General features: G+C 36.6%; 1 protein-coding gene across 1 annotated transcript in view; it reads right to left on the bottom strand.

Moving 5' to 3' along the window:
* The window catches only part of LOC107862644 (callose synthase 10), a gene marked incomplete at its 3' end in the record, with an annotated part of 64,099 nt that overhangs the window by 27,211 nt on the left and 13,138 nt on the right, over window positions 1-23,750 (bottom strand). Inside the window, 25 exon segments of the mRNA XM_047409660.1 lie at window positions 2,560-2,680; window positions 2,789-2,949; window positions 3,031-3,112; window positions 3,227-3,324; window positions 6,805-6,832; window positions 7,040-7,125; window positions 7,280-7,366; window positions 7,968-8,017; window positions 10,678-10,759; window positions 10,872-10,932; window positions 11,851-11,903; window positions 11,982-12,162; window positions 12,239-12,362; window positions 12,462-12,564; window positions 12,696-12,788; window positions 13,742-13,823; window positions 13,903-13,979; window positions 14,881-15,009; window positions 18,708-18,825; window positions 18,902-18,999; window positions 19,188-19,277; window positions 19,948-20,073; window positions 20,613-20,723; window positions 20,820-20,943; window positions 21,857-22,020. Coding sequence (XP_047265616.1) covers window positions 2,560-2,680; window positions 2,789-2,949; window positions 3,031-3,112; window positions 3,227-3,324; window positions 6,805-6,832; window positions 7,040-7,125; window positions 7,280-7,366; window positions 7,968-8,017; window positions 10,678-10,759; window positions 10,872-10,932; window positions 11,851-11,903; window positions 11,982-12,162; window positions 12,239-12,362; window positions 12,462-12,564; window positions 12,696-12,788; window positions 13,742-13,823; window positions 13,903-13,979; window positions 14,881-15,009; window positions 18,708-18,825; window positions 18,902-18,999; window positions 19,188-19,277; window positions 19,948-20,073; window positions 20,613-20,723; window positions 20,820-20,943; window positions 21,857-22,020 — 2,529 coding nt within the window.

Genomic DNA, 23,750 nt, shown 5'->3' with positions numbered 1-23,750 from the left:
TCCGTGTCCCATGTTTTATTATGAATCTGTGTGTTTTCCTCTGTTTTAGATTACTTATGGGTGCCGTATTTATGTTATGTAATCTTGTAACCTTGTGTTGTGCTTTACTATGTGTTTGTGTGGTACCGCGTGTCTTGAGCCGGGGGTCTATCGGAAACAGCCTTTCTACTTCTTCAGAGGTAGAGGTAGAGGTATGGACTGCGTACATCCTACCCTCCCAGACCCCATCAGGTGGGAATACACTGGGTTTGTTGTTGTTGTAAAGGATCCGACACGGATGCGGCAACATTTTGGAGAGTCCGAGCAACTTAGCAGTAGGGTGAAGCAAAACCTAACACAAGTCCAGCAAGATTGACATTTAGAAAGCTTATGATCATGTTAATTGGTCTTTCCTCCTAAAGGTTTTGAGAGACATGGTTTATGGGGAAAAGTGGATTAGCTGGATCAACTCCTGCATATCTAGCTTGCTGAAGAAGTGGTTAAGGAGGTTCTATAATGAAGATGTGCCTCTGTGGAGATGTAACAACTATAGCTATGATATTCCCCTTACTATGTGTTTTGACCCTTTTTCCATTTCCCGTAGTTGTTATATACTATTTGTGAGTTGTAAAGGACGGCTGGCACGGTCCCCGATGCATTCGGGAGTGATTTGGACATTTTGTGGGCGCCGGATGGGAATTTGGACTATTCCATTAGATCCAAAATGTCAATTTTGGGTTAGGAGCATAGTTAGTTAGGGTTCCGAACCTTTATTTTGCAATTCGACCCTTTTGGAAAACTAATTAAAATAAGCTTTTAAGGTCTCAGCAGCTAATTTGTTGTAAACGACCTCTATTGGTAAAACCAACGGTGTCACTGAGTCCGAAACGTCGAAAATATCCTAGCAGCATCTATGGTTTAGTTCTATGGGGGTTATACTTATTTCTTTCAGATATTTGCATTAATTACATGTATGGCCTGACTTCATTCTATAAGTTTCGTATTCACTTGTTTTCTGCATTTATCGAACTATTCCAAAGCTGGTTCGAGGTAGGTGCCATCATGACCTCAACTTTAGGGTCGTGACAGGAGGAGATACATCTCACAGAAATATGGTCTCCAAAGAAACTGGATCACTAAGAAGCAAGTGGTACCTTTCGATGCTCTGTTTTGGAAGACAATCAGAAGATTATGGCCATCCTTTAATCCCAATCTTTCCTTCCAGGTAGGAGAAGGGGTGAAAAACTAGTCTCTGTAATGAGCTGTGTGTAGGGGAAGCGAATTTTCCCGAACCCTTATACAATGGCTACTGTGGCACATGTGTGGAGTCCCAAGGATGGAAGCTGAGTTTCAGGAGGGCCCTAAATGACTAGGAAAATGGTAGAGTTGCAGGTTTACTGCAGGTACTAAACGCATTCCCAGGTGTCACTGAAAGACCCGATAATCCAATTTGGAAGTTGCACAGCAAACGGGCCTTCACTATGAAGTCCTGTTAATAGAGCATGAATTCTAATCAGACAATGGAAATGGAATGGCCATGCAAATTAATTTGGAAGATCAAAATCCCTCACAAGGTGTTGTATGTGTGGGAAAGAAGCAGAAACTCAGAGTCACCTGTTCTTGCACTGCAGAGCAGCTGCCAACCGGTGGGACATGTTCTTATGTATACTTGGGGTTAACTGGGTAATGCCCAGGAATACTTTAGATTTGCTGAGGTAATGGGAAAGAGTAGGTAGAAGAAGATTCAAAATTCAAGGAAGAGTGGTGAAAATGTATTCCAGCCTGCATTTGGTGGACACTATGGAAGGAGAGAAATGAAAGATCCCATGATGGGAAGTCTAGCAGCATCCAGAAAACCAAGATGAAGAGTTCAAGTTAGTTGTATTTTGGTGTAAACAAGATTTGGTGGGGGAGGCAGAAAGTTTAGTGTTTAGCTCAATTGTAAAGTTTTTTTGCCCAGATTTTGGTTCTGATGCTACCCCCTGGGAGTTGTAAATCCCATCTCATCAGTTTTTACTGATGAACTTTTGATATGAATATAAAATAACCTTTATCATAAAAAAGGAAGTGTTAATGTAAAGCGGACGACTTCTTTTTTACCATTCAATCATTCTTTCTATGACGCTTTTGTTCAATGAAATAGTAGAACAAACTTAACGAAGAACTACTGGATTGGATCAAATTCTTAAACATGATCATTATCAATTTGAAGTTTATAATGTTTTTTCTAAATTCTTATATTAATGCATAAACATGTCATTTAATATTGTTTATGCTATTTTTAAAAATATGCTCTTATTAATATGAGGGAAACGCGCGAGGCGTGTACACTAAGATTAGCTTGTTTAATAGGCCAAGCTTGAATGCAGAGGAGAGCAGTTGAGCCCATCCAAACTACCCATGGTTTAGCTTATAAGCACCCGTTCCTCTCTTCCCGATACAAATTGTCTATCCACTGCCATGACCCGAGATTCAATTATTACAGCAAACAGATAATAATACACATTGCAATTGAGGTCAGTTACTAACTGGACTACTTAACAATCTCAATATGAACAATAGAGCAAGGCAGGAAGTTACCAAAAGTCCAGTCAATGCTGTAAATCTTGATAACACAACTGGAAGTTTCTTCAGTGATAAGGTTATGACAAGGGAACCCTCCATTATGCTATTGTTGATCTCTCGATATATTCTTTCAACCCTACCATTAAGGAAAACATAAATAATTCAGAACAAGAACACATCATATAAACTATAAGCAACAAGAAGAACAAGGTAAACTCTTCTTTGCCAGGGCTAAAAAGTATACCAAAGCCTTCCCTCTCCGTCAACCAGAGAGTATAAGATCTTTTCGATACTGTAATAGCACTCCTGGACAGCATAAGCCATGTACTCATCCCTGGATATTCTGGTCCAAAGATCTCCTTGTGTATCTTTGCAATCCAAAGCCAAATCAATAGCCAATAAGATCTGTAAAAATTGCTCCATTTACAAACAGTGCATGGATGTTCTCCAACATAAAAATTAGAAGCAAAATTCTGCTGGGAGCACCTTACTGCAGAGAAGAAACAGAGGCCATTGTACAAGTCGTAGACTTCCCGTGTTGCTAGGCATTGAAAGTAAATCCATCTCCCTAGGGTAAACCAGGCATCAGCACAATTAAGTAAATATTTGAGAATCAAAAGCAAAAGAATTGAATACAGAAAGAGACGAGTGCCAAATTGGGTCACAAGCATCAGAAAAATACCTGTTACTGACGTAATCCTCTTCACGCAAACTTTTGATTATCTCATTCCAAAATGGTGAAAAAAGAGCTGCATATACTTTGTTGTTATCTTGAGAAGTCTGCAAAATTGAAGAATCTTTTTGTTTGAGTTGAAGTAGGAATAGAAATAGTATATAGAATCTTAGTTCGAAAAGAATTTTAATGTAACGTCCTACATGGAAAAGGATTGGAATGTAGCGTCTATAAATAGGGTCTCAATGTAATAAAGTATATGCAACAATTCAATAATATTCTTCTCTTATATTTCTCACATGGTATCAGAGCCTCTACGATCTTGGTAGAGAATCAAAGAACTTCCGCTGCCCGCAAGCAACCATTACTCATATATGTTATCCGTCTGGCCAATGACCATGACCATGTTAGCAAAAGTTGGACCGCCGTGCTTCTTTCCGGTGGAATTTCTCATTTCTAATTTGCATAGCACCGTGCATCTTTTCGATGACTACTTCCTCATATCTAATTTGCGTTTCATCGTGCATCTTGCTGGTGACTACTTTCTCATATCTAATTTGAGTAGCACCATGCGTCTTTTCGGTGACTACTCAGATTTGATTTGCATAGTTCTATTCGTTTTTCCAATGACTCCTCAGATTTGATTTGCGTAGGGTCGTGCCCATATAATTTCTCTTTTTCAGTAGGATCATGCAATCATTCCGATCCAACCCATACAATTTTTCTTTTCCAGTAAGGTCGTGCCATCATTCCGACCCTACCCATACAATTTATCTTTTCCGGTAGGGTAGTGCCGTCATTCCAACCCTACCCATATAATTTTCCACAGAATCTGATCATTTTTCAGCCGTTAAATCTGATAATACGGCGCGAGCATGTTCCAGCCAATTTTTCAGTCACTTTCTTGTTCAAGATCTACTCATCTATTGGTTTCGAGATTACCCATATAGTTATACAAGTTTCCGGAAATCTTCCAACGACAAATACACTTTCTGGCGACGTTTATTACTTTTCCGACAACTTTTTAGTTTGTTCCTTTCAATTGTGATTGCCCAGACGTCCCGATCAATCCTTACCAGTTTTCTTGCAGATATTTTCACCAAGTCTCTCACTGGTTCACGTATTAATTACATCTATAACAAGCTCAGTATAAATTAACCTGTATGCCCAAATATACTAACAACAAAAGTATTTGCAGAATAAAGCATACCGTACAACATAACCATTCAATGAGTTTTAAACTTCAATGGTTTAGAGCTCAAAAATGGTGGACAGTATGTTACCACCCTATCACTTAAACAACACTTCATACTTTGAAATCGAATTATTCTATTTCTCAACTAGGAAGTGGAATCCCTGACAACATCTCAACCCCCACAAACTGCAGGCAGGTCATCACTAAGTTGTCCGACATCATCAAGAGTTGAATCATAAATTTCTTGATTATGCAAATTAAATATCTTTTCTTATGACCAGGCAATCCCAAGGCCCAATGGCACATGCCTTGAACTCGGTGGATAATGAGTCAACCTCTATTTTTCTCCACTTAAAACCAAGGTTTGCCTATGCCCGCTGGTCACTATGGCTAGTTGACAACCCCATCAGTAAAGGTTGGGAAAAGATCCCCTCATGCATTTTGTGGTGTGTCTGGACAGAGACGAATCACAGATGTTTTGATGGCCTATGAACTCCTATTTCTATCCTCAAAACTACACCTCTAGCCTTCAAGCATCTCCAAGAAGACTCCCTTTTGGACTTCGTCATATGCCTTTTCAAGGTCTATGAACACCATATGTAAGTCCCTCTTCCCTTTTCGGTATTTCTCCACAAGTGTCCTCAGAAGATGGATGGCTTCTGCAGCAATTGACTCAGCATGAATCTAAACAAGTTCTCGAAACTGAACACACCCCTTCCCACCCTTATCTCCACCACTCTCTCCTAAACTTCCATTGTGCGGCTTAGAAACTTAATACCTCTGTAATTGTTACAATTTTGGATATCACCCTTGTACAACATGACCATTGTACTCCATCTCTATTCCTCGAGCATTTATGTTGTCTCAAAAATGATATTAAACAAGTCAATTAACCACTTCATACCTACCCTGTAAGTGCTTCCAAATCTCTACTGGAATCTCATCTGATCTGGCTGCTCTTCCCTTACTCAGCCTACTAATAGCGCGCTTAACCATCTCAACCTTAATACGCCTACAATATCCAGGTGTCTCCCAGAGTACTCCAAATCACCCAGCATAGTTTCTATGTCCTTTGCTTCGTTCATAAGTTTGTGTATGTATGCTTGACATCTTTGCTTAATAAGGATCTCATCCGTCAACACGTTGTCTTCCTCATCATCAATGCACTTCACTTGATCCAAGACTCGGGCCTTCCTCTCCCTCACCTTCGAGAACCAGTACAATATCTTATCTCTGCTTTTGTCCCCTTGTTCAATATAGCCATGCGAAAGCAGCTATAACCGCTAACTTAGCATGTCTTTGCCTGCCTTATAAATCTTCTTATTCGTCAGATTTGCCTCATCGCTGCATTTCATCAACTTTGCATAAGTGACCTTCTTTGCCATGGACTTCTCCATTCCACCACCAATCCCCTCAGTGACCACCAAAGTTACACCTCGACATCTCTAGCAGCTTCCCTAATGCAAGGAGATGTCTTTATCTCACTTGCTTCTCACATTCCCTCTACTTCTCCCAAGTCCCATAGCCATCAACCTCTTCCAATAACCCCGGAGAGGGCATGGGTCAAGCCACCCCGTTTCATACTTGGCCGGTCATAGAAGTTTCTCTTCCTCCTCTCTTATTTAATCTCCAAGTCCACCACCAAAAGCCTATACTGGGTACTAAGATTCTCACTCGGGATAACCTAAAGTTCTTACAAAAGCCTCTATCGCCTTTTCACAAGAGTAAGTAATTTATCTAAGTTTTAGTCACCGTGTTATGGAAGGTAGGGAGCCAGAGATCTATCAGAAACCACCTCTCTACTTCATTAGTGGCATGGACTGCGTACACTTTACCTTCCCCAGACCCTACTTTGTGGGAATATACTAGGTATGTTGTTGTTATGGAAGGTAACCAAGTGGTCTTCTTTCCTCGGAAAGCACGAATTAACTATCACCAACTGAAAAGCTTTAGAAATATCAAGGAGCGAGGTTCCACCTTAGTTTCTAACCCCAAAAACTGAACCTCCATGCACATTGTCAAAGCCACTACAAGTAGCCCCAATGTGTGCTTTGAAATCTCCACCAATGAATATCTTCTCATTGTGAGGTATTCGCCAGAGATACACCAAGCAAAAAATAAAATACTTTGTAGTGTTAAAAAAATAAATTTACACAACAACCCCACAGCTAAAAGTAGTAAAAATGAGCTTCAGGGGATTTCATCATGAAGATTTCAGCCATAAAGGATGCCTCTAGCAACAAAACTGAAATCAAAGTGCATCAACCTACATTTAATCACATTTTAAAATGAAATATTGATTATCTTAGCAATCAACAAAAAGAGTAGTTCCCTGACCCTGAAAATTTCAATTAAGAGACTAGGTGAAAGACAGACTCAAGACGAGGCTCACCTCTGATAATTGTCTGTCAATAGGTGTCCTGTGAAAGCATAAAAGGAGATGTGTTAATGCAGTATCACAAGAGGATTTCAAAGAGTTCATGGCTTGTTAACTGGTTAGAACATAGCTGGACTGACCAACCACCTAGTAAAAGAAAAAAAAATTCTGCACAAACATAAAATTTCTATATACTAACTACAAGCAACATAACAGGTGATGAACAATTGACTTTCTGGAAGGCCATCACCTTTTTGTCTGAGGTGACACAAGGTTCTTGACGAAGGCTTCAGGAAAGCTCTCGAAACGTTTATGCACCATCTCAATTGAGCGTATCTGGGAAATTCAATGTTTTAAAAAGAAAAAAATAACTTTAGGATAAAGTTTCCTATCAAAGATTAACAGCATGAAACCAAAATTACCAAGAAGACGCACAAGAAGTATAATTGTTGTCCAGGAAGATTAAGAGAATTAAAAATTGATACTATACCTCCCCTAAGCGAGCCCGTGCTCCCATTACACCACCAACAATGGCAGATAATAAAGTATACCATATGTGAATATCCATGAGATATATCTGGAAATGAAGAGTATTTACGAAAGAACCAATACCAAATTAATATAGACAAAAGGAATACAAAACCCAACCAGAATTGTAGTAAATGAGGATTACTTTGATAAACTAAAACGCCATAAAAAAACCTGTTCAGGGAATATTACCAGCAATTCAATCAGGAATGACTAGATTTAGTAGCAGCCTCTAAAGGCAATGACCGTTATTACTAGCAGCAGTTATAAAGTACAAAACTTTAATACGAACAAGTGTGTGGTGTAAAAATCAGTGAACGGATAGCTTAATAGTTGCAAATCTGATGACTGTTTCCTCCCCTTCCACTACTCTTTTTTCAATATATCACAGCAATGACTAGTAGATCCCTTATGGAGCTAGGTATATTTGAATGTAACATTTTCATGAATGGAGTTGAGAAGGAAGATTCTGCATTTTCATAGGATCTTCCTCGCAACACGGTTAAATAACCATAACGGAAGACAAATTGCAACAAGGGAAAATAGCTGAGCATAGCGCTGCCTATTGTTAAAATTAGCTAAAAAAAACATTTCAGAAAGCAACATCCAACACCTAAAGTATGATATTGAAATCAATAATGAACACTTACAGCTACAACAGGAGCCCACAAGCTAACAATTGTCAGTATATGATTGTTGTCTGCCAAAGAAACAGGAACATACATAAGAGACCAATTTCCCATATTGACAAAAACAAATATTAGCACTTTCTTTTGGCAACACTAGATGTTCAAAATCTATCTATAAGCCACAGTACTTTAAATTGAACCCAAAAGAACGAGATTAGAAAGGCAGAATGAAAAAGCTTATGCATTGTATGCTACATGTATCAGAACAACAGCTATCAGAGGGCTTCTTTTAGCTAGTGTTTGATCACAAAATTTTGAGAAACCAGATCCAGGTTAAGTTTGGATTGAAGTTTCAACATGTTTGAGAATAAATTTTGGAAACATATTTCACTTTTTTAAGAAAAGAAAACCATGAAACATGATCTATACCCGTAAGTTATGCAGAAAAGTATCATTTTTACAATAACTAGATAATACATAATCTAAAACCATGGCACGATGTTCTAACAAAAACTACAAATACAAAATTGCCAGCTACTACAATTCGTCAAATTACAATTACTGACAGAGATCCATCGATGCAAAAAAATGAATAATTACATCGGCAATAACTAGTTATTCTTTAATATAATCTTTCCAATAAGGGACTTCAATCCAATAAGTCTCATTGGAAGAATTTACAAGATTACTGCAAAAGCACTAGCCAAGAGACTGAAAAAGGTATTCGAAAAGTTGGTAGACTCACAACAGATGGCATTCATAAAAGGAAGGCAAATAATAGATGCTATTCTTATAGCCAACGAAGCGGTGGACTCAAGACAGTAACAGAAGAAGCCTGGTGTTCTTTGCTAAGTTGCTCGAACTCGGGTGCGAATATCCAAGACGGGTGCAGATACGAGATTCGGATTCGTCAAAATTTAAATTTTAAGATTCGAGAGTGCGAATCCGAGTGGATACGGGTGCGGGGACTCGACTGAAAAAAATCTATGTATAATTAGGAGTACTTTTTCAATGCTAGAGTAATATTATGTACCAATCAGAATCCACTTTTTGGTGAGCGTGCTGTCAATTGATATGGTTTTAGTGTGGGATTATTCTCTAACTAAAATATTATTTTACTATATATAATTATATATTGATTCTTTTTATATTATAATAAATTAAAAAATATAAAGACACAACCAACATCGATTCATTTTATATTCCGAGGAATAAATATAAAGACACCGACAAGTTGTAATTACTCCTCTGGTTTGGCTAGATTCCTGAAGTATGATTGTTTCTTTCTTCCCTAAGACACCGACAACTGAAAATTGGATTTATTCGTCAACTTTATAGTTGTGGTGAAGTCGCCAGCGACTAGGTAAGTCGTGGGTCTATTATCCATGTTTTCCCTCAAATTTGTTCTTGATTTTGGTCAACGTATCCGAAATCATTTGACCGAATCTGAGACGGCGGAAGCACCCACACCCGCGTCAGTCTTGTGTCGAGACAAGTTCAGCAGCAAAACCGAAGAGTCCGCACAACATAGGTTCTTCGTAAGCTAGATATTGAGAAAGCATATGACCATGTAAACTAGAATTCCTTACTAAGCATGTTACAACAAATAGGCTTTGGAGGGAAATGGATCAAGTGAGTCATCCCAATTTATATGACTCACTTTACTTTTTAGTTGGTCCCAAAAAGAATGATACAATTCAATATTTAGTAATAATTTAACTTTAAAATGTTTATCTTACCCTTAATGAAATGATTTATAGTCACACAAACATCTTACACTTATTTCAGACCACAAATTTCAAAATTCTTTCTTTCTTAAACTCTATACCAAGTCAAACTAACTCACATAAACTAGGATGGAGGGAGTATTAATTTAACAAAATACATACATAAAATATCTAGTTTTACGGAGAGACCATGGGTTCACGTACCCTAAAATTTACCTTTTAATTTGCCCCTGATTAAAAGGTCTACAACTCATATATGAATGCTAAAGAAGTTACATACAATAGATTTAGGAGAGTTTGCAAGTGAGACATCCATGAATAAGACATCGAAATCTTACACTCTATAACAACAAACTCTGTGACAGACATTTTTGGGTAATGCATACTCCCTTCACTTCAATTTGTTTGTCTTACTGTACTTTTTAGTCCATTTCAAAAAGAATGTCTCTTTCCTTTTTTGGCAATTCTATAATCTTTCTACATAACATGTTCAAGACCACAATATAAAGAAGTCTACATACCAATTAATTTAAGACCACCGGATTCAAAAGTCTCCTTCACTTTCTTATAGTCCCCTTCACTTTCTTATAGTCCGTGTCAAGTCAAAATCACACAAACAAATTGAAATGAGGGAGTAAATTTTATCAATGGAAGACAAAAATTTTTTGATCTAAACTCTTTGGCAACAATTTAACAATGTAATACTAAACGTTCTACCTTGAATTGAAAAGGAATGAACTAATTTAAGTAACAGAGGAAAAAGATCAAATTCTACAATTTCCTGGAAAAGAGGAAAATCTCGAGTTTCCTCCCACGCTAATTATTCATTCCTTTACCAAGCTGAAGATGGTGTAGCCATTGGTTCGAAAAGTTACTAATTACTGTAAAGACAGAATATACCTTTAAAGTAATATCACCAGAACTAAAGCCGATTGTGATGGAAAATAATAATAGATGGAGTTAATTTTGGATCACACAGAAACCAATAAGAAAAGCTGACTTACTCTTTGATATAAAATCATGCCAGGAGTACGGCAGGGCAGGCATACGCCTTATCATTTTAGTAGGTCCAACTAGCGGTTTGATCTGCAATTATTATCATAACCAACAGATGGTATCAGCATAGTGAAACTAATTTGCACGGTAAGAACTTGTAAAGAGTAATATTGATATTTGTTAAATTAAGCCCATCACTTGCCTGAAGAAAGTAGGCAAATGTGAACTTGCAAGCAAATATCACCAACCAGTAGCCCAAATATCTGCAGCATTTAAAACACACGAAGACATTAACTCTTCGCACATATGACAGAAATCCAAAATTAATACTTCGGTAGGTAAATGAGAAACAAGGAAAATAATTTGCAAAAAAAAAAAAAAAATGCCGTAGGCAACTTTCTTTTTTAAGAAGTAAATAGATTCAGAAAGGCATCAAGAAGATGCAGGATTACAAAAGTAATAAAAAGAAATTCTGCTAGCTCCACTACATGATTCTCCGGATTATAAGCAACTAGCAATGGCTAGAAATCAAGATTATTTGTGGGTGTTTGGCCATGTTTCATTGTGAATTTGAGAAAAGTAGTTTTTGTTTTAAAAGTGAAAAATGATATTTGAAAACTGAAGTTGTGTTAGGCCATGAATACAAATTGGAGTTGTTTTAAAAATTTTGTGGGTACTTTGGAGTGAAAAAAGTGAAAACATTTGTTGTTCTTCAATAAGGAAATAGCACATAACTTCTCCCTTTATTTCTCAGGAAACTTATTATTTCTCAAAAAATTTACATTTCTCAGTAACAAACAGCAGTACTAGTACAAAGATGAGGCCCGGAAAAGCAAACTGCAACAAAATCATAAGATATACTGGCTAAATTTACTATAGTGGAGCTGCAATTTATACGCTAGGACAACATAACACAATACACAAAAAAGTAGAGGAAGTATAATGTAATGGAAGAAAGAACCCAAAATAAAACAAAATGCTAATCATGGAAAGTAGAAAATCAAAATTCTCGAGTGATTTTATATTTATATTTTCTTGTTGTGAACCAAGGGAGACTAAAGTAACGAAAACCATGAGTAAAATCATCCGTTTAACAAAACATTCCACTAGTAATAAACAAGAACCAAGACTGCCCTTACATAATTCAAAAGCTGAAACGTTAAAAGGAACTAAGAACAAACCGTAAATAGTCAGTTGTTTTCTCAACAAGACCACGGCCAACAAAGTATCTCTCCTGTAAATATAATCAATATGTCAAACAAAATGGGCGAAGCTTGGTGGCAAAGAAGTCTTACTATTTATAGAAGAATACCTGATAGATCCACTTAAAAAATTGGAAGAAAGATTGATCAGACATTTCCGATAGAGTGTGACAGGCAGGTAACTTCGTCAGGAGTGCAAAAACTATACGTATGCCAGCATAAACACCCAGAACTAGGATATAAAGACGGAAGTAAAAGTCTTTGTTTGTATCCCTTTCTTCTAAAAGCTTCCTGTATTGTGATTAAATCAGAAAACAAGCTTTAATGAAAAATACAAGAAAAAATAATTTCTAGAAAGAAGACTTACAGATAGACATATATCACAAATGCTGAGCTCACACCAGTCCAGAAAAATCTGATAACAATCCTTGATATAGCCATTCCTCTCGCGGTACTGTAGGCCCCAAACATGAGGAGAACATCTAAGGAACCTAAAGAACCAGCGAGATGACTCAGTAAACAAGGATGAAAGCAGAAGAAAAGAAAAGACCAATAAATAAATCAGATCGCTAGCACAGCTGCCAACTCACTCTCTATGAAATTCATAACGGCAAATGTCGGGCCAACACTAAGCAATTTCTTGAAAGTGTCCAGATTGATTTTCTCATTGCTGAAGGCTATGATTGTCAATGCCTGAATAATAGAGAAAAAGGATGGTGCAAACTCTTTTATGCTATAGATCAAACTTCGTGGATAAGCCAAAATAAAATATAAACACATAAAAAGCTTAGTGGATAAACAGCAGGAGAAAGAACGAATATAACCTGGAACATGACAACCAAAAAGATCCACAAACGATGAAAACTTCGGTACAAGTGAAGGAAAGTCCGATGCTCAACAAATGTGCTTTTCCCAGTCTGCGGGTTCAGAGTAACAAAAAGAAACAAGATTAAAACACTAAGAAATGAGAACGGCATTCATACAGTTGATATTGGGAAAAAGGGATAAATACTGGGGTTAAAACAAACACAAACATAATGCAGGTCAAAATGATCAAACTGCACACTAAAACCGAGAAAAGGAACAGCATGAGAAGCAGCAGTTAATACAAAGCTCATCTCTCGGGAAATGTGACAAATTCAACCTAGATCCCTGAAAACCCATATATTAACGCCTCCAGAAAGCCCTTTTAGGACTAACCCTAAACTTCACCAGATTCCATCACAAGCCAAAAGCAGTTTTAACACAGTCCACAATCATGAAATAGGATAGGGTGACCTTTTTTTTATAAGGGAAAATTTAAAAAAAAGTGCGAAGGAGGTAAAGAAAGGAGAAAAAATACAGAGAATAAAGCATGCAGTCTGTTAAACTCTCGTTCCCAACAAATATAAGAAATCCATATACCGATTTCACATGAACCAGAAGCAAAAATTTTGTAAGCATCTTTTTTAGTTGTAGGTATCACAATTTTTTACCCTTCAAAACAAGCCTTGTAAGAAACGTCTTTCCTCGCCATGAGCAGAAAACTAATTGGAAATTATTACACATGTAACGAACCTTGAGAATCAAATAGCATGTTTCAGATTGTCATAAAAAATCAACTACGCTAAAAGAGACATTCTATCATGTGTGGTAGCCCATTGTGCATTCATTATCTGATGACACGGTAATGTTATCACTCTTCACATTCTAGTCATTACGTTGTATAAATAGAAACAGATACAAGACAAAAAATGCAAAACTAGAAGTTAAGTGACACACCGAACCACTACACCATGCCATGTTTCACCGAAAGGACATGTGGAAAGAACATGCACCTAGTTAACCAACTCATAATTCAAGAGAAATTATAGTGCACAGTAAAACCAACCCTTCTGCCTTTCTTAGGCGGCTTCCGCAAGAATGAGGATTCCTTCTTAAAAGGCCAACCCAACTCAAAGCAAGCAGGTGACCTGGATAAACATCAGTTACAAATAATAAGATACAATTTGGTTGAGCTAAATTCAATTTGCACATTAAGACGGAACATACCAGAAATATTCATTAAAATCATCATAATTCCGCCACTTCGAGTGTGCAGCTTTCCCATTATTATTTCTTGCAGCCTCCTGCAGATTTAAAAACAAGAACAAACCATGCCAAAAAGAATAAACATGGGTAAGTAGGTTAAAAGAAAAGTAAACAACTCCCAGAAGAAACACAAGTTATCGAAATATTACAAGATCTCAAGATGCCATTCTAAAAATTTTAAGAGTAAACTCCATTTCAAATTGAGTAAACACCATTGCAAAACAAACTAATGCATTCTTCTACCAATTTGTGAAAGATATCCAATGACATTTAAATACTTTGAGAAAACGCAAATTCAATAAGCTGCACATACACAAAAACACTGCCTGTAAAACATCATGGACTGCCTAACAAGCATTCACCACGCCCTGTAGCCATTATGGGGAATATAGCTAAAATTGCCACTACTCACCAACCATATAGCTTGATTATGCTAAAATTTAGACCATTGGAAGTTACAACGTAGTAACAAGGAGAATCAGATAATCCTTAATTTAATATCAGTCAGAAATTTACAAGAAGACAGCATCCATCATTTGAATCAAAGATCGTTAAAGATACGAAAACAGCATCAATCCATTGAATCAGAGATCCTCGAAGATAAGGAAATATACTTTTTATTTTTTTAAAGAAAAATGGAAGCATAATATAACATATATTCACAACAGAATGCACAAGCATTATCCAACCACAGGAAGGGGATCAAATCAATTAGGCATGCATTACTACTTTACATAGCATAACTAGGCTATTCAAACTTCACCGAATACTTTCAGTTTATAATGCTCCAGTTTTGATTTTGCAAGCAAACCAAGATCATTTCATCGATATGACTTCATACTCCATCAAGTACGATCCACAATTCAAACAGAAGTTGTAAGTACAGAAGTGGATTAAAGTTTATGGAACAATGAGATAAAATGTGATAAATGGGCTCACCGCTGCTATTGTTTCATATATAGGACAAATAATTTGTTCCAGAAAGGACACAGACTGGTTCTCGCCTATGCAACTCGGGGCGGGGCTGGCTTCTCCACGATCTAAAATTGCATCTAGTTCTCTAGCCATCTGCACAATTCAAAAGTAACAAGAAAATCCATCAATTCAAAAATTCAAATATTTTCAATGGCCCAAATCCAGAGGTCACATATCAGACAGACATATAATTAGTGATGGACGGTGTTTCATCCAAAAAAAAAAAAAAAAAAAAAACACCACTATAGCATCCTTATAATGATCTCATCTTAAAATGTTTCTTAAAATAATGTCCAACTGAAACCACAATGATAAAAGTACAAAAAGGACAGTAATACTTAAGGGTCGGCATAAATTATCTTATGACAGCTAATAGCTTGTTTGGCCAAGCTTAATTTTCCCCAAAAGTGCTTATTTTTTCTAAAAAGCTATGTAGCTCGGACTCTTCGAAACTGTCGACAGGTGTGCGTCAGCTTCTCCAAAAGTAGTATATTTTTGAAGAATTTGACGCAGTTGCGGGCATCGAACGTGAAGAGTCCATGCAACCTCGCTAAAAAGTGCTTATTTTAAAAAATTAAGGTGTTTGGCCAAGCTTTTGGGAGAAATAAGTGCTTTCGGGGAGTAGCAGAAGCAGTTTCTTCATAAGCTAAAAAAAAAGTAGCTTCTCCTCAAAGGCACTTTTGAGAAACAAGTTAAACCTCTTCACAAAAATAAAAAGCACTTTTGAGAAAAAATATACTTTTCTTTTTTATAAGAAAAAAAGTACAGACAAAAGTGTTTTTTTTTTTAATTTATTGGTCAAACACAAACTGTTTTTCACCAAAAGTGCTTTTCTGAAAAGCACTTCTCAAAATAAGCTGATTTTAAAAGTTTGGCCAATCAGGATATAAGCACCACTTTTGTTCTGATTAAATATGATGTCAACTCAGTAAGAACAGTAAAACTCGTACTCCAATCTGATCTAAACTCAAAAACATATTTTCACTTGTGTTCACCAAAACTGACCATTAGGACACAAGAAAAACCGGACTAGTGACAGATTTCAAAGCAGTTCAGCTCATCAAGTGACAGATGTGTTGCACCATCAATAAATGCAAACGAATTGAATGTACTTTCAATCTTTTTTACCAATATTTCAACGTATTTCCACTTCCTTATCAAAAAATCCAAGAAGCTCCTTTGGTTAGAAAAATATGATAAAAGGGCAGCCCGGTGCACTAAAGCTCCCGCTATGCGCTTGGCCCCACCACAAGGGTGTATTGTACGCAACCTTACCTTGCATTTCTGCCAGAGGCTGTTTCTAAGGCTTGAACCCATGACCTCCGGGTCCGGGTCACATGGCAGCAACTTTATCAGTTACTCTACTATGGCGGAAAAATATGATAAAGTGAAGGAATTTTATCTTTACGAAATTGCTTAATGATTGGGAGATAGAGTGGGTATCAGATTTGTTGGCTCTGATTGGAGATTTTCCAAGGCACCAATCTGGAAACAGATGCTCTACTACTATGGAGACATCATCCTGATGGATCGTGCTCAGTGAATAGAGCGCATAAAAGGGGGTTGATCACAACTACAGGCAGAAAATCAGGGCCATGGAGTGCAATCTGGAAGAGTGTTACTCCTACCAAGGTGAAGTGCTTCACTTGATTGGTAGCCAGGAGAGCTTGTCTGACTTAGGATGCTACGCAGAAACAGGGCATCAATATAGCTTCATCAATATGTCTACTTCACAAAGAGGAAGTAGAAACCCATAAGCAAATGTTCCTCCATTGTAAATTAACAACACAAGTGAGGGCTATTTTCACCAACATTGCTAAACTACACTGGATTAAGCCAGAACACAGAGGAGACTTGTTAAGTTGCTGGATCAGAGGGGGGGTAGCATGAGTCAGAAGAGGTGGTGAAGGTCAGTACCAGCTTGTATCTGGTGGGTCATCTGGCAAGAGAGAAATCAGAGAATTTTTGAAGGAAAAGAGTACCAGCTTGTATCTGGTGGGTCATCTGGAAGGAGAGAAATTAGAGAATTTTTGAACGAAAAGAATGCACTATAGAGAAGATTAAGTGGAATGTAATTACCAATTTAGGTTTTTGGAGTAAAGAACAGAATATAGAAGAGGAAATCCAGGTAGTGGATTTCATAGGAACATTCTTAAGTATTGTGTTTTTTTAGTACAGTTTTGAATGTAATTAACACTTTCGGAGGTGGCCAGCACAGCCCTTAATGCTGAGAAATACAAAGTTACAAGTTTCAAAAAAAAAAAAAAGGAGAGAATCAAAGGCACAGATTTAATTCAAAAAAATGTGATAGAAGATCTTTGGGATTCAGAAGTACTACTATCCCTGAGCAAAGGGGGATAGACCATTAACCAAGAGAAGCAATCTCACTTGTGGAAAGGAGAAACAGAACCAAGATGTTTTAGAGGAATACACTCCAAGATAGAAGGATATTAGTTGACTTCCAAATAAACACAAGCTGTTTAAGTTACTTGGAGAAAATGAGGGCATATCCTTTTTCCGAAGGAAAAGAGAAAAACAACAACAACAACATACCCAGTGAAATCTCACAAGTGAGGCCTGGGAAAGGTAAAGTGTACACAGATCTTACTACTACCTCAGGGAAGTAGAGAGCTTGTTTTCAAAAGACCCCCGGCTCAAGACCGAAGGAAAAGAGAGGGAAACAAAAAAAGAGAGCTTAGAAGTTTGGGGGGGAAACATTAGCCTGAAATTATCATCAAGAATACAAGAAAACGAACAGAGAAAGGAAAAGAAACAACCAGTCAACAGCCTAACGGATAACTTAACATATAGTAGGAGGTGATTTAGGCACTTTTCTACAACTAGAAGAAGTACAATAGTACAACACAGATGGAGCAGACATCCAATAAGTGTCTTCGGGGGTGCAAAATAGAAGTGGGAAAATGAAGGACAGATCACAGTGTCATCTTTTGACTATAGTGAATGACAAAAGAAATTTAGATCCTACCTAAACCAAGGAACACTGGGCAAGACTCGAGAGTTTAGGACCTTAATCACGATTACTACATACTCCCTCCTTTTCAATTTGTTTGTCTGGTTTTGACTTGGCAGTTGGCATGGAGTTTAAGAAAATATATAAGACTTTTGAATCTTGTAGTCTCAAACTAAAGATATGTTGAATGTACCAAAATGCTCTTTAAACTTGTGGTCTTAAATATATCATGTGGAAAGCTAGAATTAAACAGTCAACAAAAAAGAAAAGAGGCATTCTTTTTTAAACGGACTAAAAAGGAAAGTAGCACAAATAAATTGAAATGGAGGGAGTAACATTTAATTTACAAACAGGCGAGATAGTATAGTCACTCCAGCGGCAATCCAATCCTGTGTTTTGCCATGAATGGCAGCATTCACATTACTGTATATTTTGAAGAGATCATAGCTCATAAGCCTGTCATGCTTCAGGTTCACTGAAGCAGTCTAGGTTACAAACATAGTTCAGTCAATTAAAAAGTTAATCAACTACATATGATATACAAGGTTTGGGAACCACATCTTTCAGCTACTACACACGGTAATAGAATATCCGAACTTACATCCAAATACTTGAATAGCACAAATTTGGAAAATATATCTTTGTCTTTGATTTCACTCATTAATGTTGGGACTAAATATGTCGATAATCTATTTAGAAATCACCACTAGAAAAGAGGGCCACAAAATACCAAGCGGGCTGCAAGAATGCTGATCAAACAGCAAATATCTTCAACCACTAATCAAATAGCAAAAGAAATAGAATACAGAGACTGTCTTACGTGGTGGAATATATAGCAGATGCATTCAGGAAGAAAACGAACGTTTGCAGCTTCACCCCATATGCAGAAGTAGAGCGAAACAAGAAACAGCTTTCTGTCCCTGTTAATGGCTTCTAATCTGTTTGACATGATTGAAATGGGAATCAGTGGTGAATTACATTAGCACTATATATAAGAAAAGTGACAGAACTAACTTATTCCAGACAAGCCGAATGCGTAAGTATCTACACCACTTGATGTAATTATCCAGGACCTTCAGAAAAACTTCTGTGATAACATTCTCATCTATTTTCTGTCAGAGAAAACAACAAAATTCAGAGCGTTAAACTTTTTTCCAAATCATGAAGCTTTTACCCTTTCAGTTAACTAATGGATTATATTTATCAAAAAAATAATTGAAAATTCAAGCACTCATTTATGCAACGACACCGGTACATCATTCAAATAATCAAATGCTCTAATAGACAAATAATAACTCACTGGATCAGCCTCAACAGGTATCCCAAGTCCTGACTGGGCATTTGCAACAATGAGGATGACATTCTCGCGCTGGTTCCTTATATTGTCTTTCTGCACATAAGAAAAACCCAGCTCAGCAAGAATAGTCACAGAATTAAATATAGTAGCTGGTTAGAACTAGAGTTATAGTACATGAGAAACCGCTCGAGCTAAAGGTCAAATTTATGTAATTGACATTGCCTATCCTATTGTTGTTCATTTCCATTTGCAGTTGGCATTTAAAGATATACAATATACAATCCTGTGCAGTTCCAGTGAGATTGGTTCGGCTATAATGGTGTGCTGCAGGAGCAACATTCAAACTGAAAAATGCCAAAAAAACTCCATGGAATAGAAATCACCAACTCTTCCCATAAGAACACTTTTTACAGCTAAAGTAGTTCTCTTGATGGTCAAAGCCTGTGTGAATCATTCCACTAGTACAAAAAACTTAAAATTTGACCACTTGCCAATATTGTCTGGAAGGAAATTTTGCAGGGTTACAACAAGATGCAACATGACACTATTTGTTTTTGTTAGAGAACAAAAGCAACGTATCATATTATACGTGTCCTACAATGTATTCTAGAAGGAAAGACACATTGTTTTAGTAGCAAACAAGATAAGTTCCCTAATCATATGGCAAATATTAAATTCGGTAAAGTGAAGCTCACAAGTTCATTTTGAATGTCTTACCGGGTAAATTAGAAATAAGGCATCTCAAAACGACATTAACACCAACCTGGAAGCCAAAGACATATTCTAAAAGATCAAACATATCCATATCCCGCTGTCCAGAATTATCAAAAACAGCGGGTAGCTGAGGGAACTGCTCAGTGTACTTAATTGCTGATATGGCACCCTGAACCTGCACAGATTTACCAGTAAAATTACTTCTCCGGCATATAAAAGGAATCTATATAATCAGTCAAGATATTGAAGAATAGACGATTCTTCAAATGCAGCGAAACAGATAGACATATTGAAGACTAGATGGCCCTCCAACTGCAGCAAAGAAAGTAGTCTAAAAATAAAAGGGAACCTAACACTCACAATTCTCAAGTGCAGAAATATTTAAAATAAAGAAGAATGCAGATTATACAGCTGACAAGCATAACGTGCAATTTTTCCTTATCAGTTCAGCGGTGTCAGCACTCAAACCCACGTGCTTCTTATATTAAATAAGTTTAAGCAACAGAAGGGAACGCCAGTATTCACAAAGCCCTTAACAGGAATTATCACTGAAGGAAGATGGGAAATAAAATCAAATCATAGAATAGAAAAGAGGCAATAATTCAGAACAGGCAACAAATTTAGATAAAGGTGAAGAGATAAAAGGGGAATGATTAAGAGATTGATAAATAAATATTGTTGGTCATAGAATAAAAAGAAAATCAGCATTCATACCTCTGGGAAGAAACCAATAGCATTTGTCAACGATGGTGCCTCCAGAGGAACAATATTGTACGGAGCAAGTTCCGCCGATAAAGTTGTATCAGATTTCTTGATCCTTCTCAACTGAACAAACCATGAAAGAGGTCACGACTCTCAAGGAGGAAATTAGCCTCAGACTATACTCAGACAGAAACGTGAAGGAGTGAAAGGAAATATTACCTCCTCCGTAATAAGCCTTCCCACACCATCAGGAGGTGCATCTTTGCTCAGAGACTCCATCACTTCAACCACAGCCCTCAAGGTAGCGAACACCTTTCTCATTTCTGAAAATCTAAGTCCCAACCTAGAGAAGAATAAAAGAACCAAATTAATGAGTGAAGCTTTTTCCTTTACAAAAAGAACAAGCAAGGATCAAAAGAAGATTAAAATCCGTCTTCAACATCTGATATAATAAAACTAATTTCAACAATAGAAATTCAATATTGTTGCAATTTTGATCATGAAACAGGTTATATACTGAAAGAGAATACGCTAGTGAACTGGAAGAAAGCCTCGGTCAGTAAATGAGGGACATCTCTCTCAAAGTACTGCAGTAAATGGAAGATAGACAGAAAAGATGCCTCAAGGCTTAAACTAAAAGGTGAAGATCTGCTGCATCACCCAAAAATAAAAAATAAAAAAAAGCAGACTTGCAAATGATGAACATTTTAGATATACACACTAAAGATAACAGAGACAATAAATATTAATCAAGTCGAGCAGAACAAGCCACTTTTACTATGATTCCTTGACATTAACCAACCAACCACTGAAAAGACAAAGGCAAACAATGACCAGTATCTCAGTTTGAATGCTACAGAATGCCACATGAAATTACAGGATATCTTCAAGGCTATAAACAACAATTTAAGCTGACAAGATTAATGACATATTTACTGTTTTCTCTCAGGATACTTAGTTGTGAATACTATGATGATTAAAAATAGATTCCTGATGGCTAATATCAAATCCCTCATATTATGAGTAATGCTGCAATCAAATGTTGCAGCATCAGACATTTCAAGCCTTAAATTCACATCATTATCATGAAAAGTTAGACAAGATTCTAACAACCCATTTTAATTTTAACAGTCAGAAAAGCATAATCTTGAGCAATTGATGCAGCAAAGCTATCACTCCTTACTGTAAGATACACCAAAGGAGAGTACGATATATGCTAAGTAACACTCAGATATAAAAAGGCAACAGAAACATACTCTCCCAAATTCGCAGTAACCGCTCCAGATTCACGCCATTTCTGCTCCTCTCTTCGAATATCATCCACTTTGTGCCGCCTCTTGTATTGCTGATAAAATTCCCACAAGCGTTCAATGTCACGATTACGATCTATCCGAGCCCCTTCCTTCTTGGCAAGTTTTTGCTGCACATATTGGACTCCAATCAAACTTCATTACACTCAAAAGGGTACAAGACATGGTAAAAGGTTAACTGCTATAGATATAAGATTATGTGGGAATATTTTGGTTTTATGGTGTAATCTGCAGAATGTAAAGGATGGAAATAGCTTGATAAATTTCAGAGTACTTTACAAGGATAGGACTTCCAAAGTAGGAAGCCTTCTTTTTGTTTTCCAGACAGTGGATATTCAAATATGTGTACTGCCTTAGCACCACCTTAGTGCTAATCTGTTCCTCTTTTGAATTTCTTTTTTCCAGATAACCGCGATTTAGATCAGCTTGTATGCACCTCGATACTAATGCCACACGCACCTCCACTGCAAAAGCCCTCTGTAACAACACACTATTATCTCCTCCCTACCCCCATTATGATTAAAATCTACCCCGCCAAACAAGACCTCCACTCTGCTTTCTCTTTGAACAATTGTTCATAGAATTGAAAATTGCTCCTATGAATTGAACAATTCTCCCTCTACTTCCCACTTTTATAAAAATAATTACATATACATGGCCAAATTGAATGAATTTCAATTATGACATAATATTTACATTAATAGCCGCTTTCTCATATTTGAAAATTTTAAATATGGATGTTATATTAACAGATCATTGCTTCCTATTTTGTAGGTAACAAATATTATCTTTCAAACAAATTAATTTTTTTAGGAATTTATTTAATTTATTTCCTTTATTTTCCGTTCCTAAAAAATAGGAAATGATGAGTTGTTATTAAATTTTAAGGTGCCACTAATTTATTTCTTTAATTTTCTTATACATGAAAGATTTTACTGTGTGATAAATTATTTCTATGTAAAATATACTTTGCATATTTATGGTATATTATATCATATACCATAAATATATAAATATGCTTAGTATGTTTCTTTATACTTTCTATATTAATATATATGTGTATATGGTATATACATGGTATAAACTTCATATATAACATACTTTGTATATTTGTATATGAGAAAAGACATTTTTCCCCCCTGAACTTGTCCTCCAAACTCACTTTAGCACTTAAACTTAACTTCCGTTTATTTACCTCCTTAACATCTTTAAAGTAAATTATTTTCACCCTTCAAAACTGAATACCACTCTCACAACGGAGAGTGTGTTACACTCGCTTACACATCAATGACACGTTGGAGTCATGTCATTGCCACATAAGAAATTACTATTTTTTAAAAAAATGCTTAATACCTCCCACATTATTTTTATATTTTTTTTTTGAAAAAAAAATAACAAATATACATATTGTTTTATTTATATAAATATATATATATTTATTTATATTTATCTACATATTTATATATATTAAATAAAAAGTGCACCCCTCACCCCCATTTTCTTTCTTTTTCACACCCCCACCCCCCCCCCCTTTCCCCCCCCCGGCAGCTCTCCTCCTCCATCAAACCCACCCCACCACCGTTGTTTTTCAATTTTCCTCCATTAACAACCTCCCACCCCACCTTCAATTTTCCTCCACCCCCACCCCTCATTTTCCTTCTTCTTCAAACCACCTACCCCGTCCCCACCCCCTTTATTTCTTTCTCTTCTTCCAGCCAACCCATGTCATTGCCACGTAAGAAATTACTATTTTTTTAAAAAATGCTTAATACCTCCCACATTATTTTTATATATTTTTTTGAAAAAAAAATAACAAATATACATATTGTTTTATTTATAT

Source organism: Capsicum annuum, chromosome 3 (assembly GCF_002878395.1).
Source record: "Capsicum annuum cultivar UCD-10X-F1 chromosome 3, UCD10Xv1.1, whole genome shotgun sequence".
Classification (NCBI taxonomy): domain Eukaryota; kingdom Viridiplantae; phylum Streptophyta; class Magnoliopsida; order Solanales; family Solanaceae; genus Capsicum; species Capsicum annuum.
Note: the sequence above shows the minus strand (reverse complement) of the source record. Positions and strands in the feature narration are given on the sequence as shown.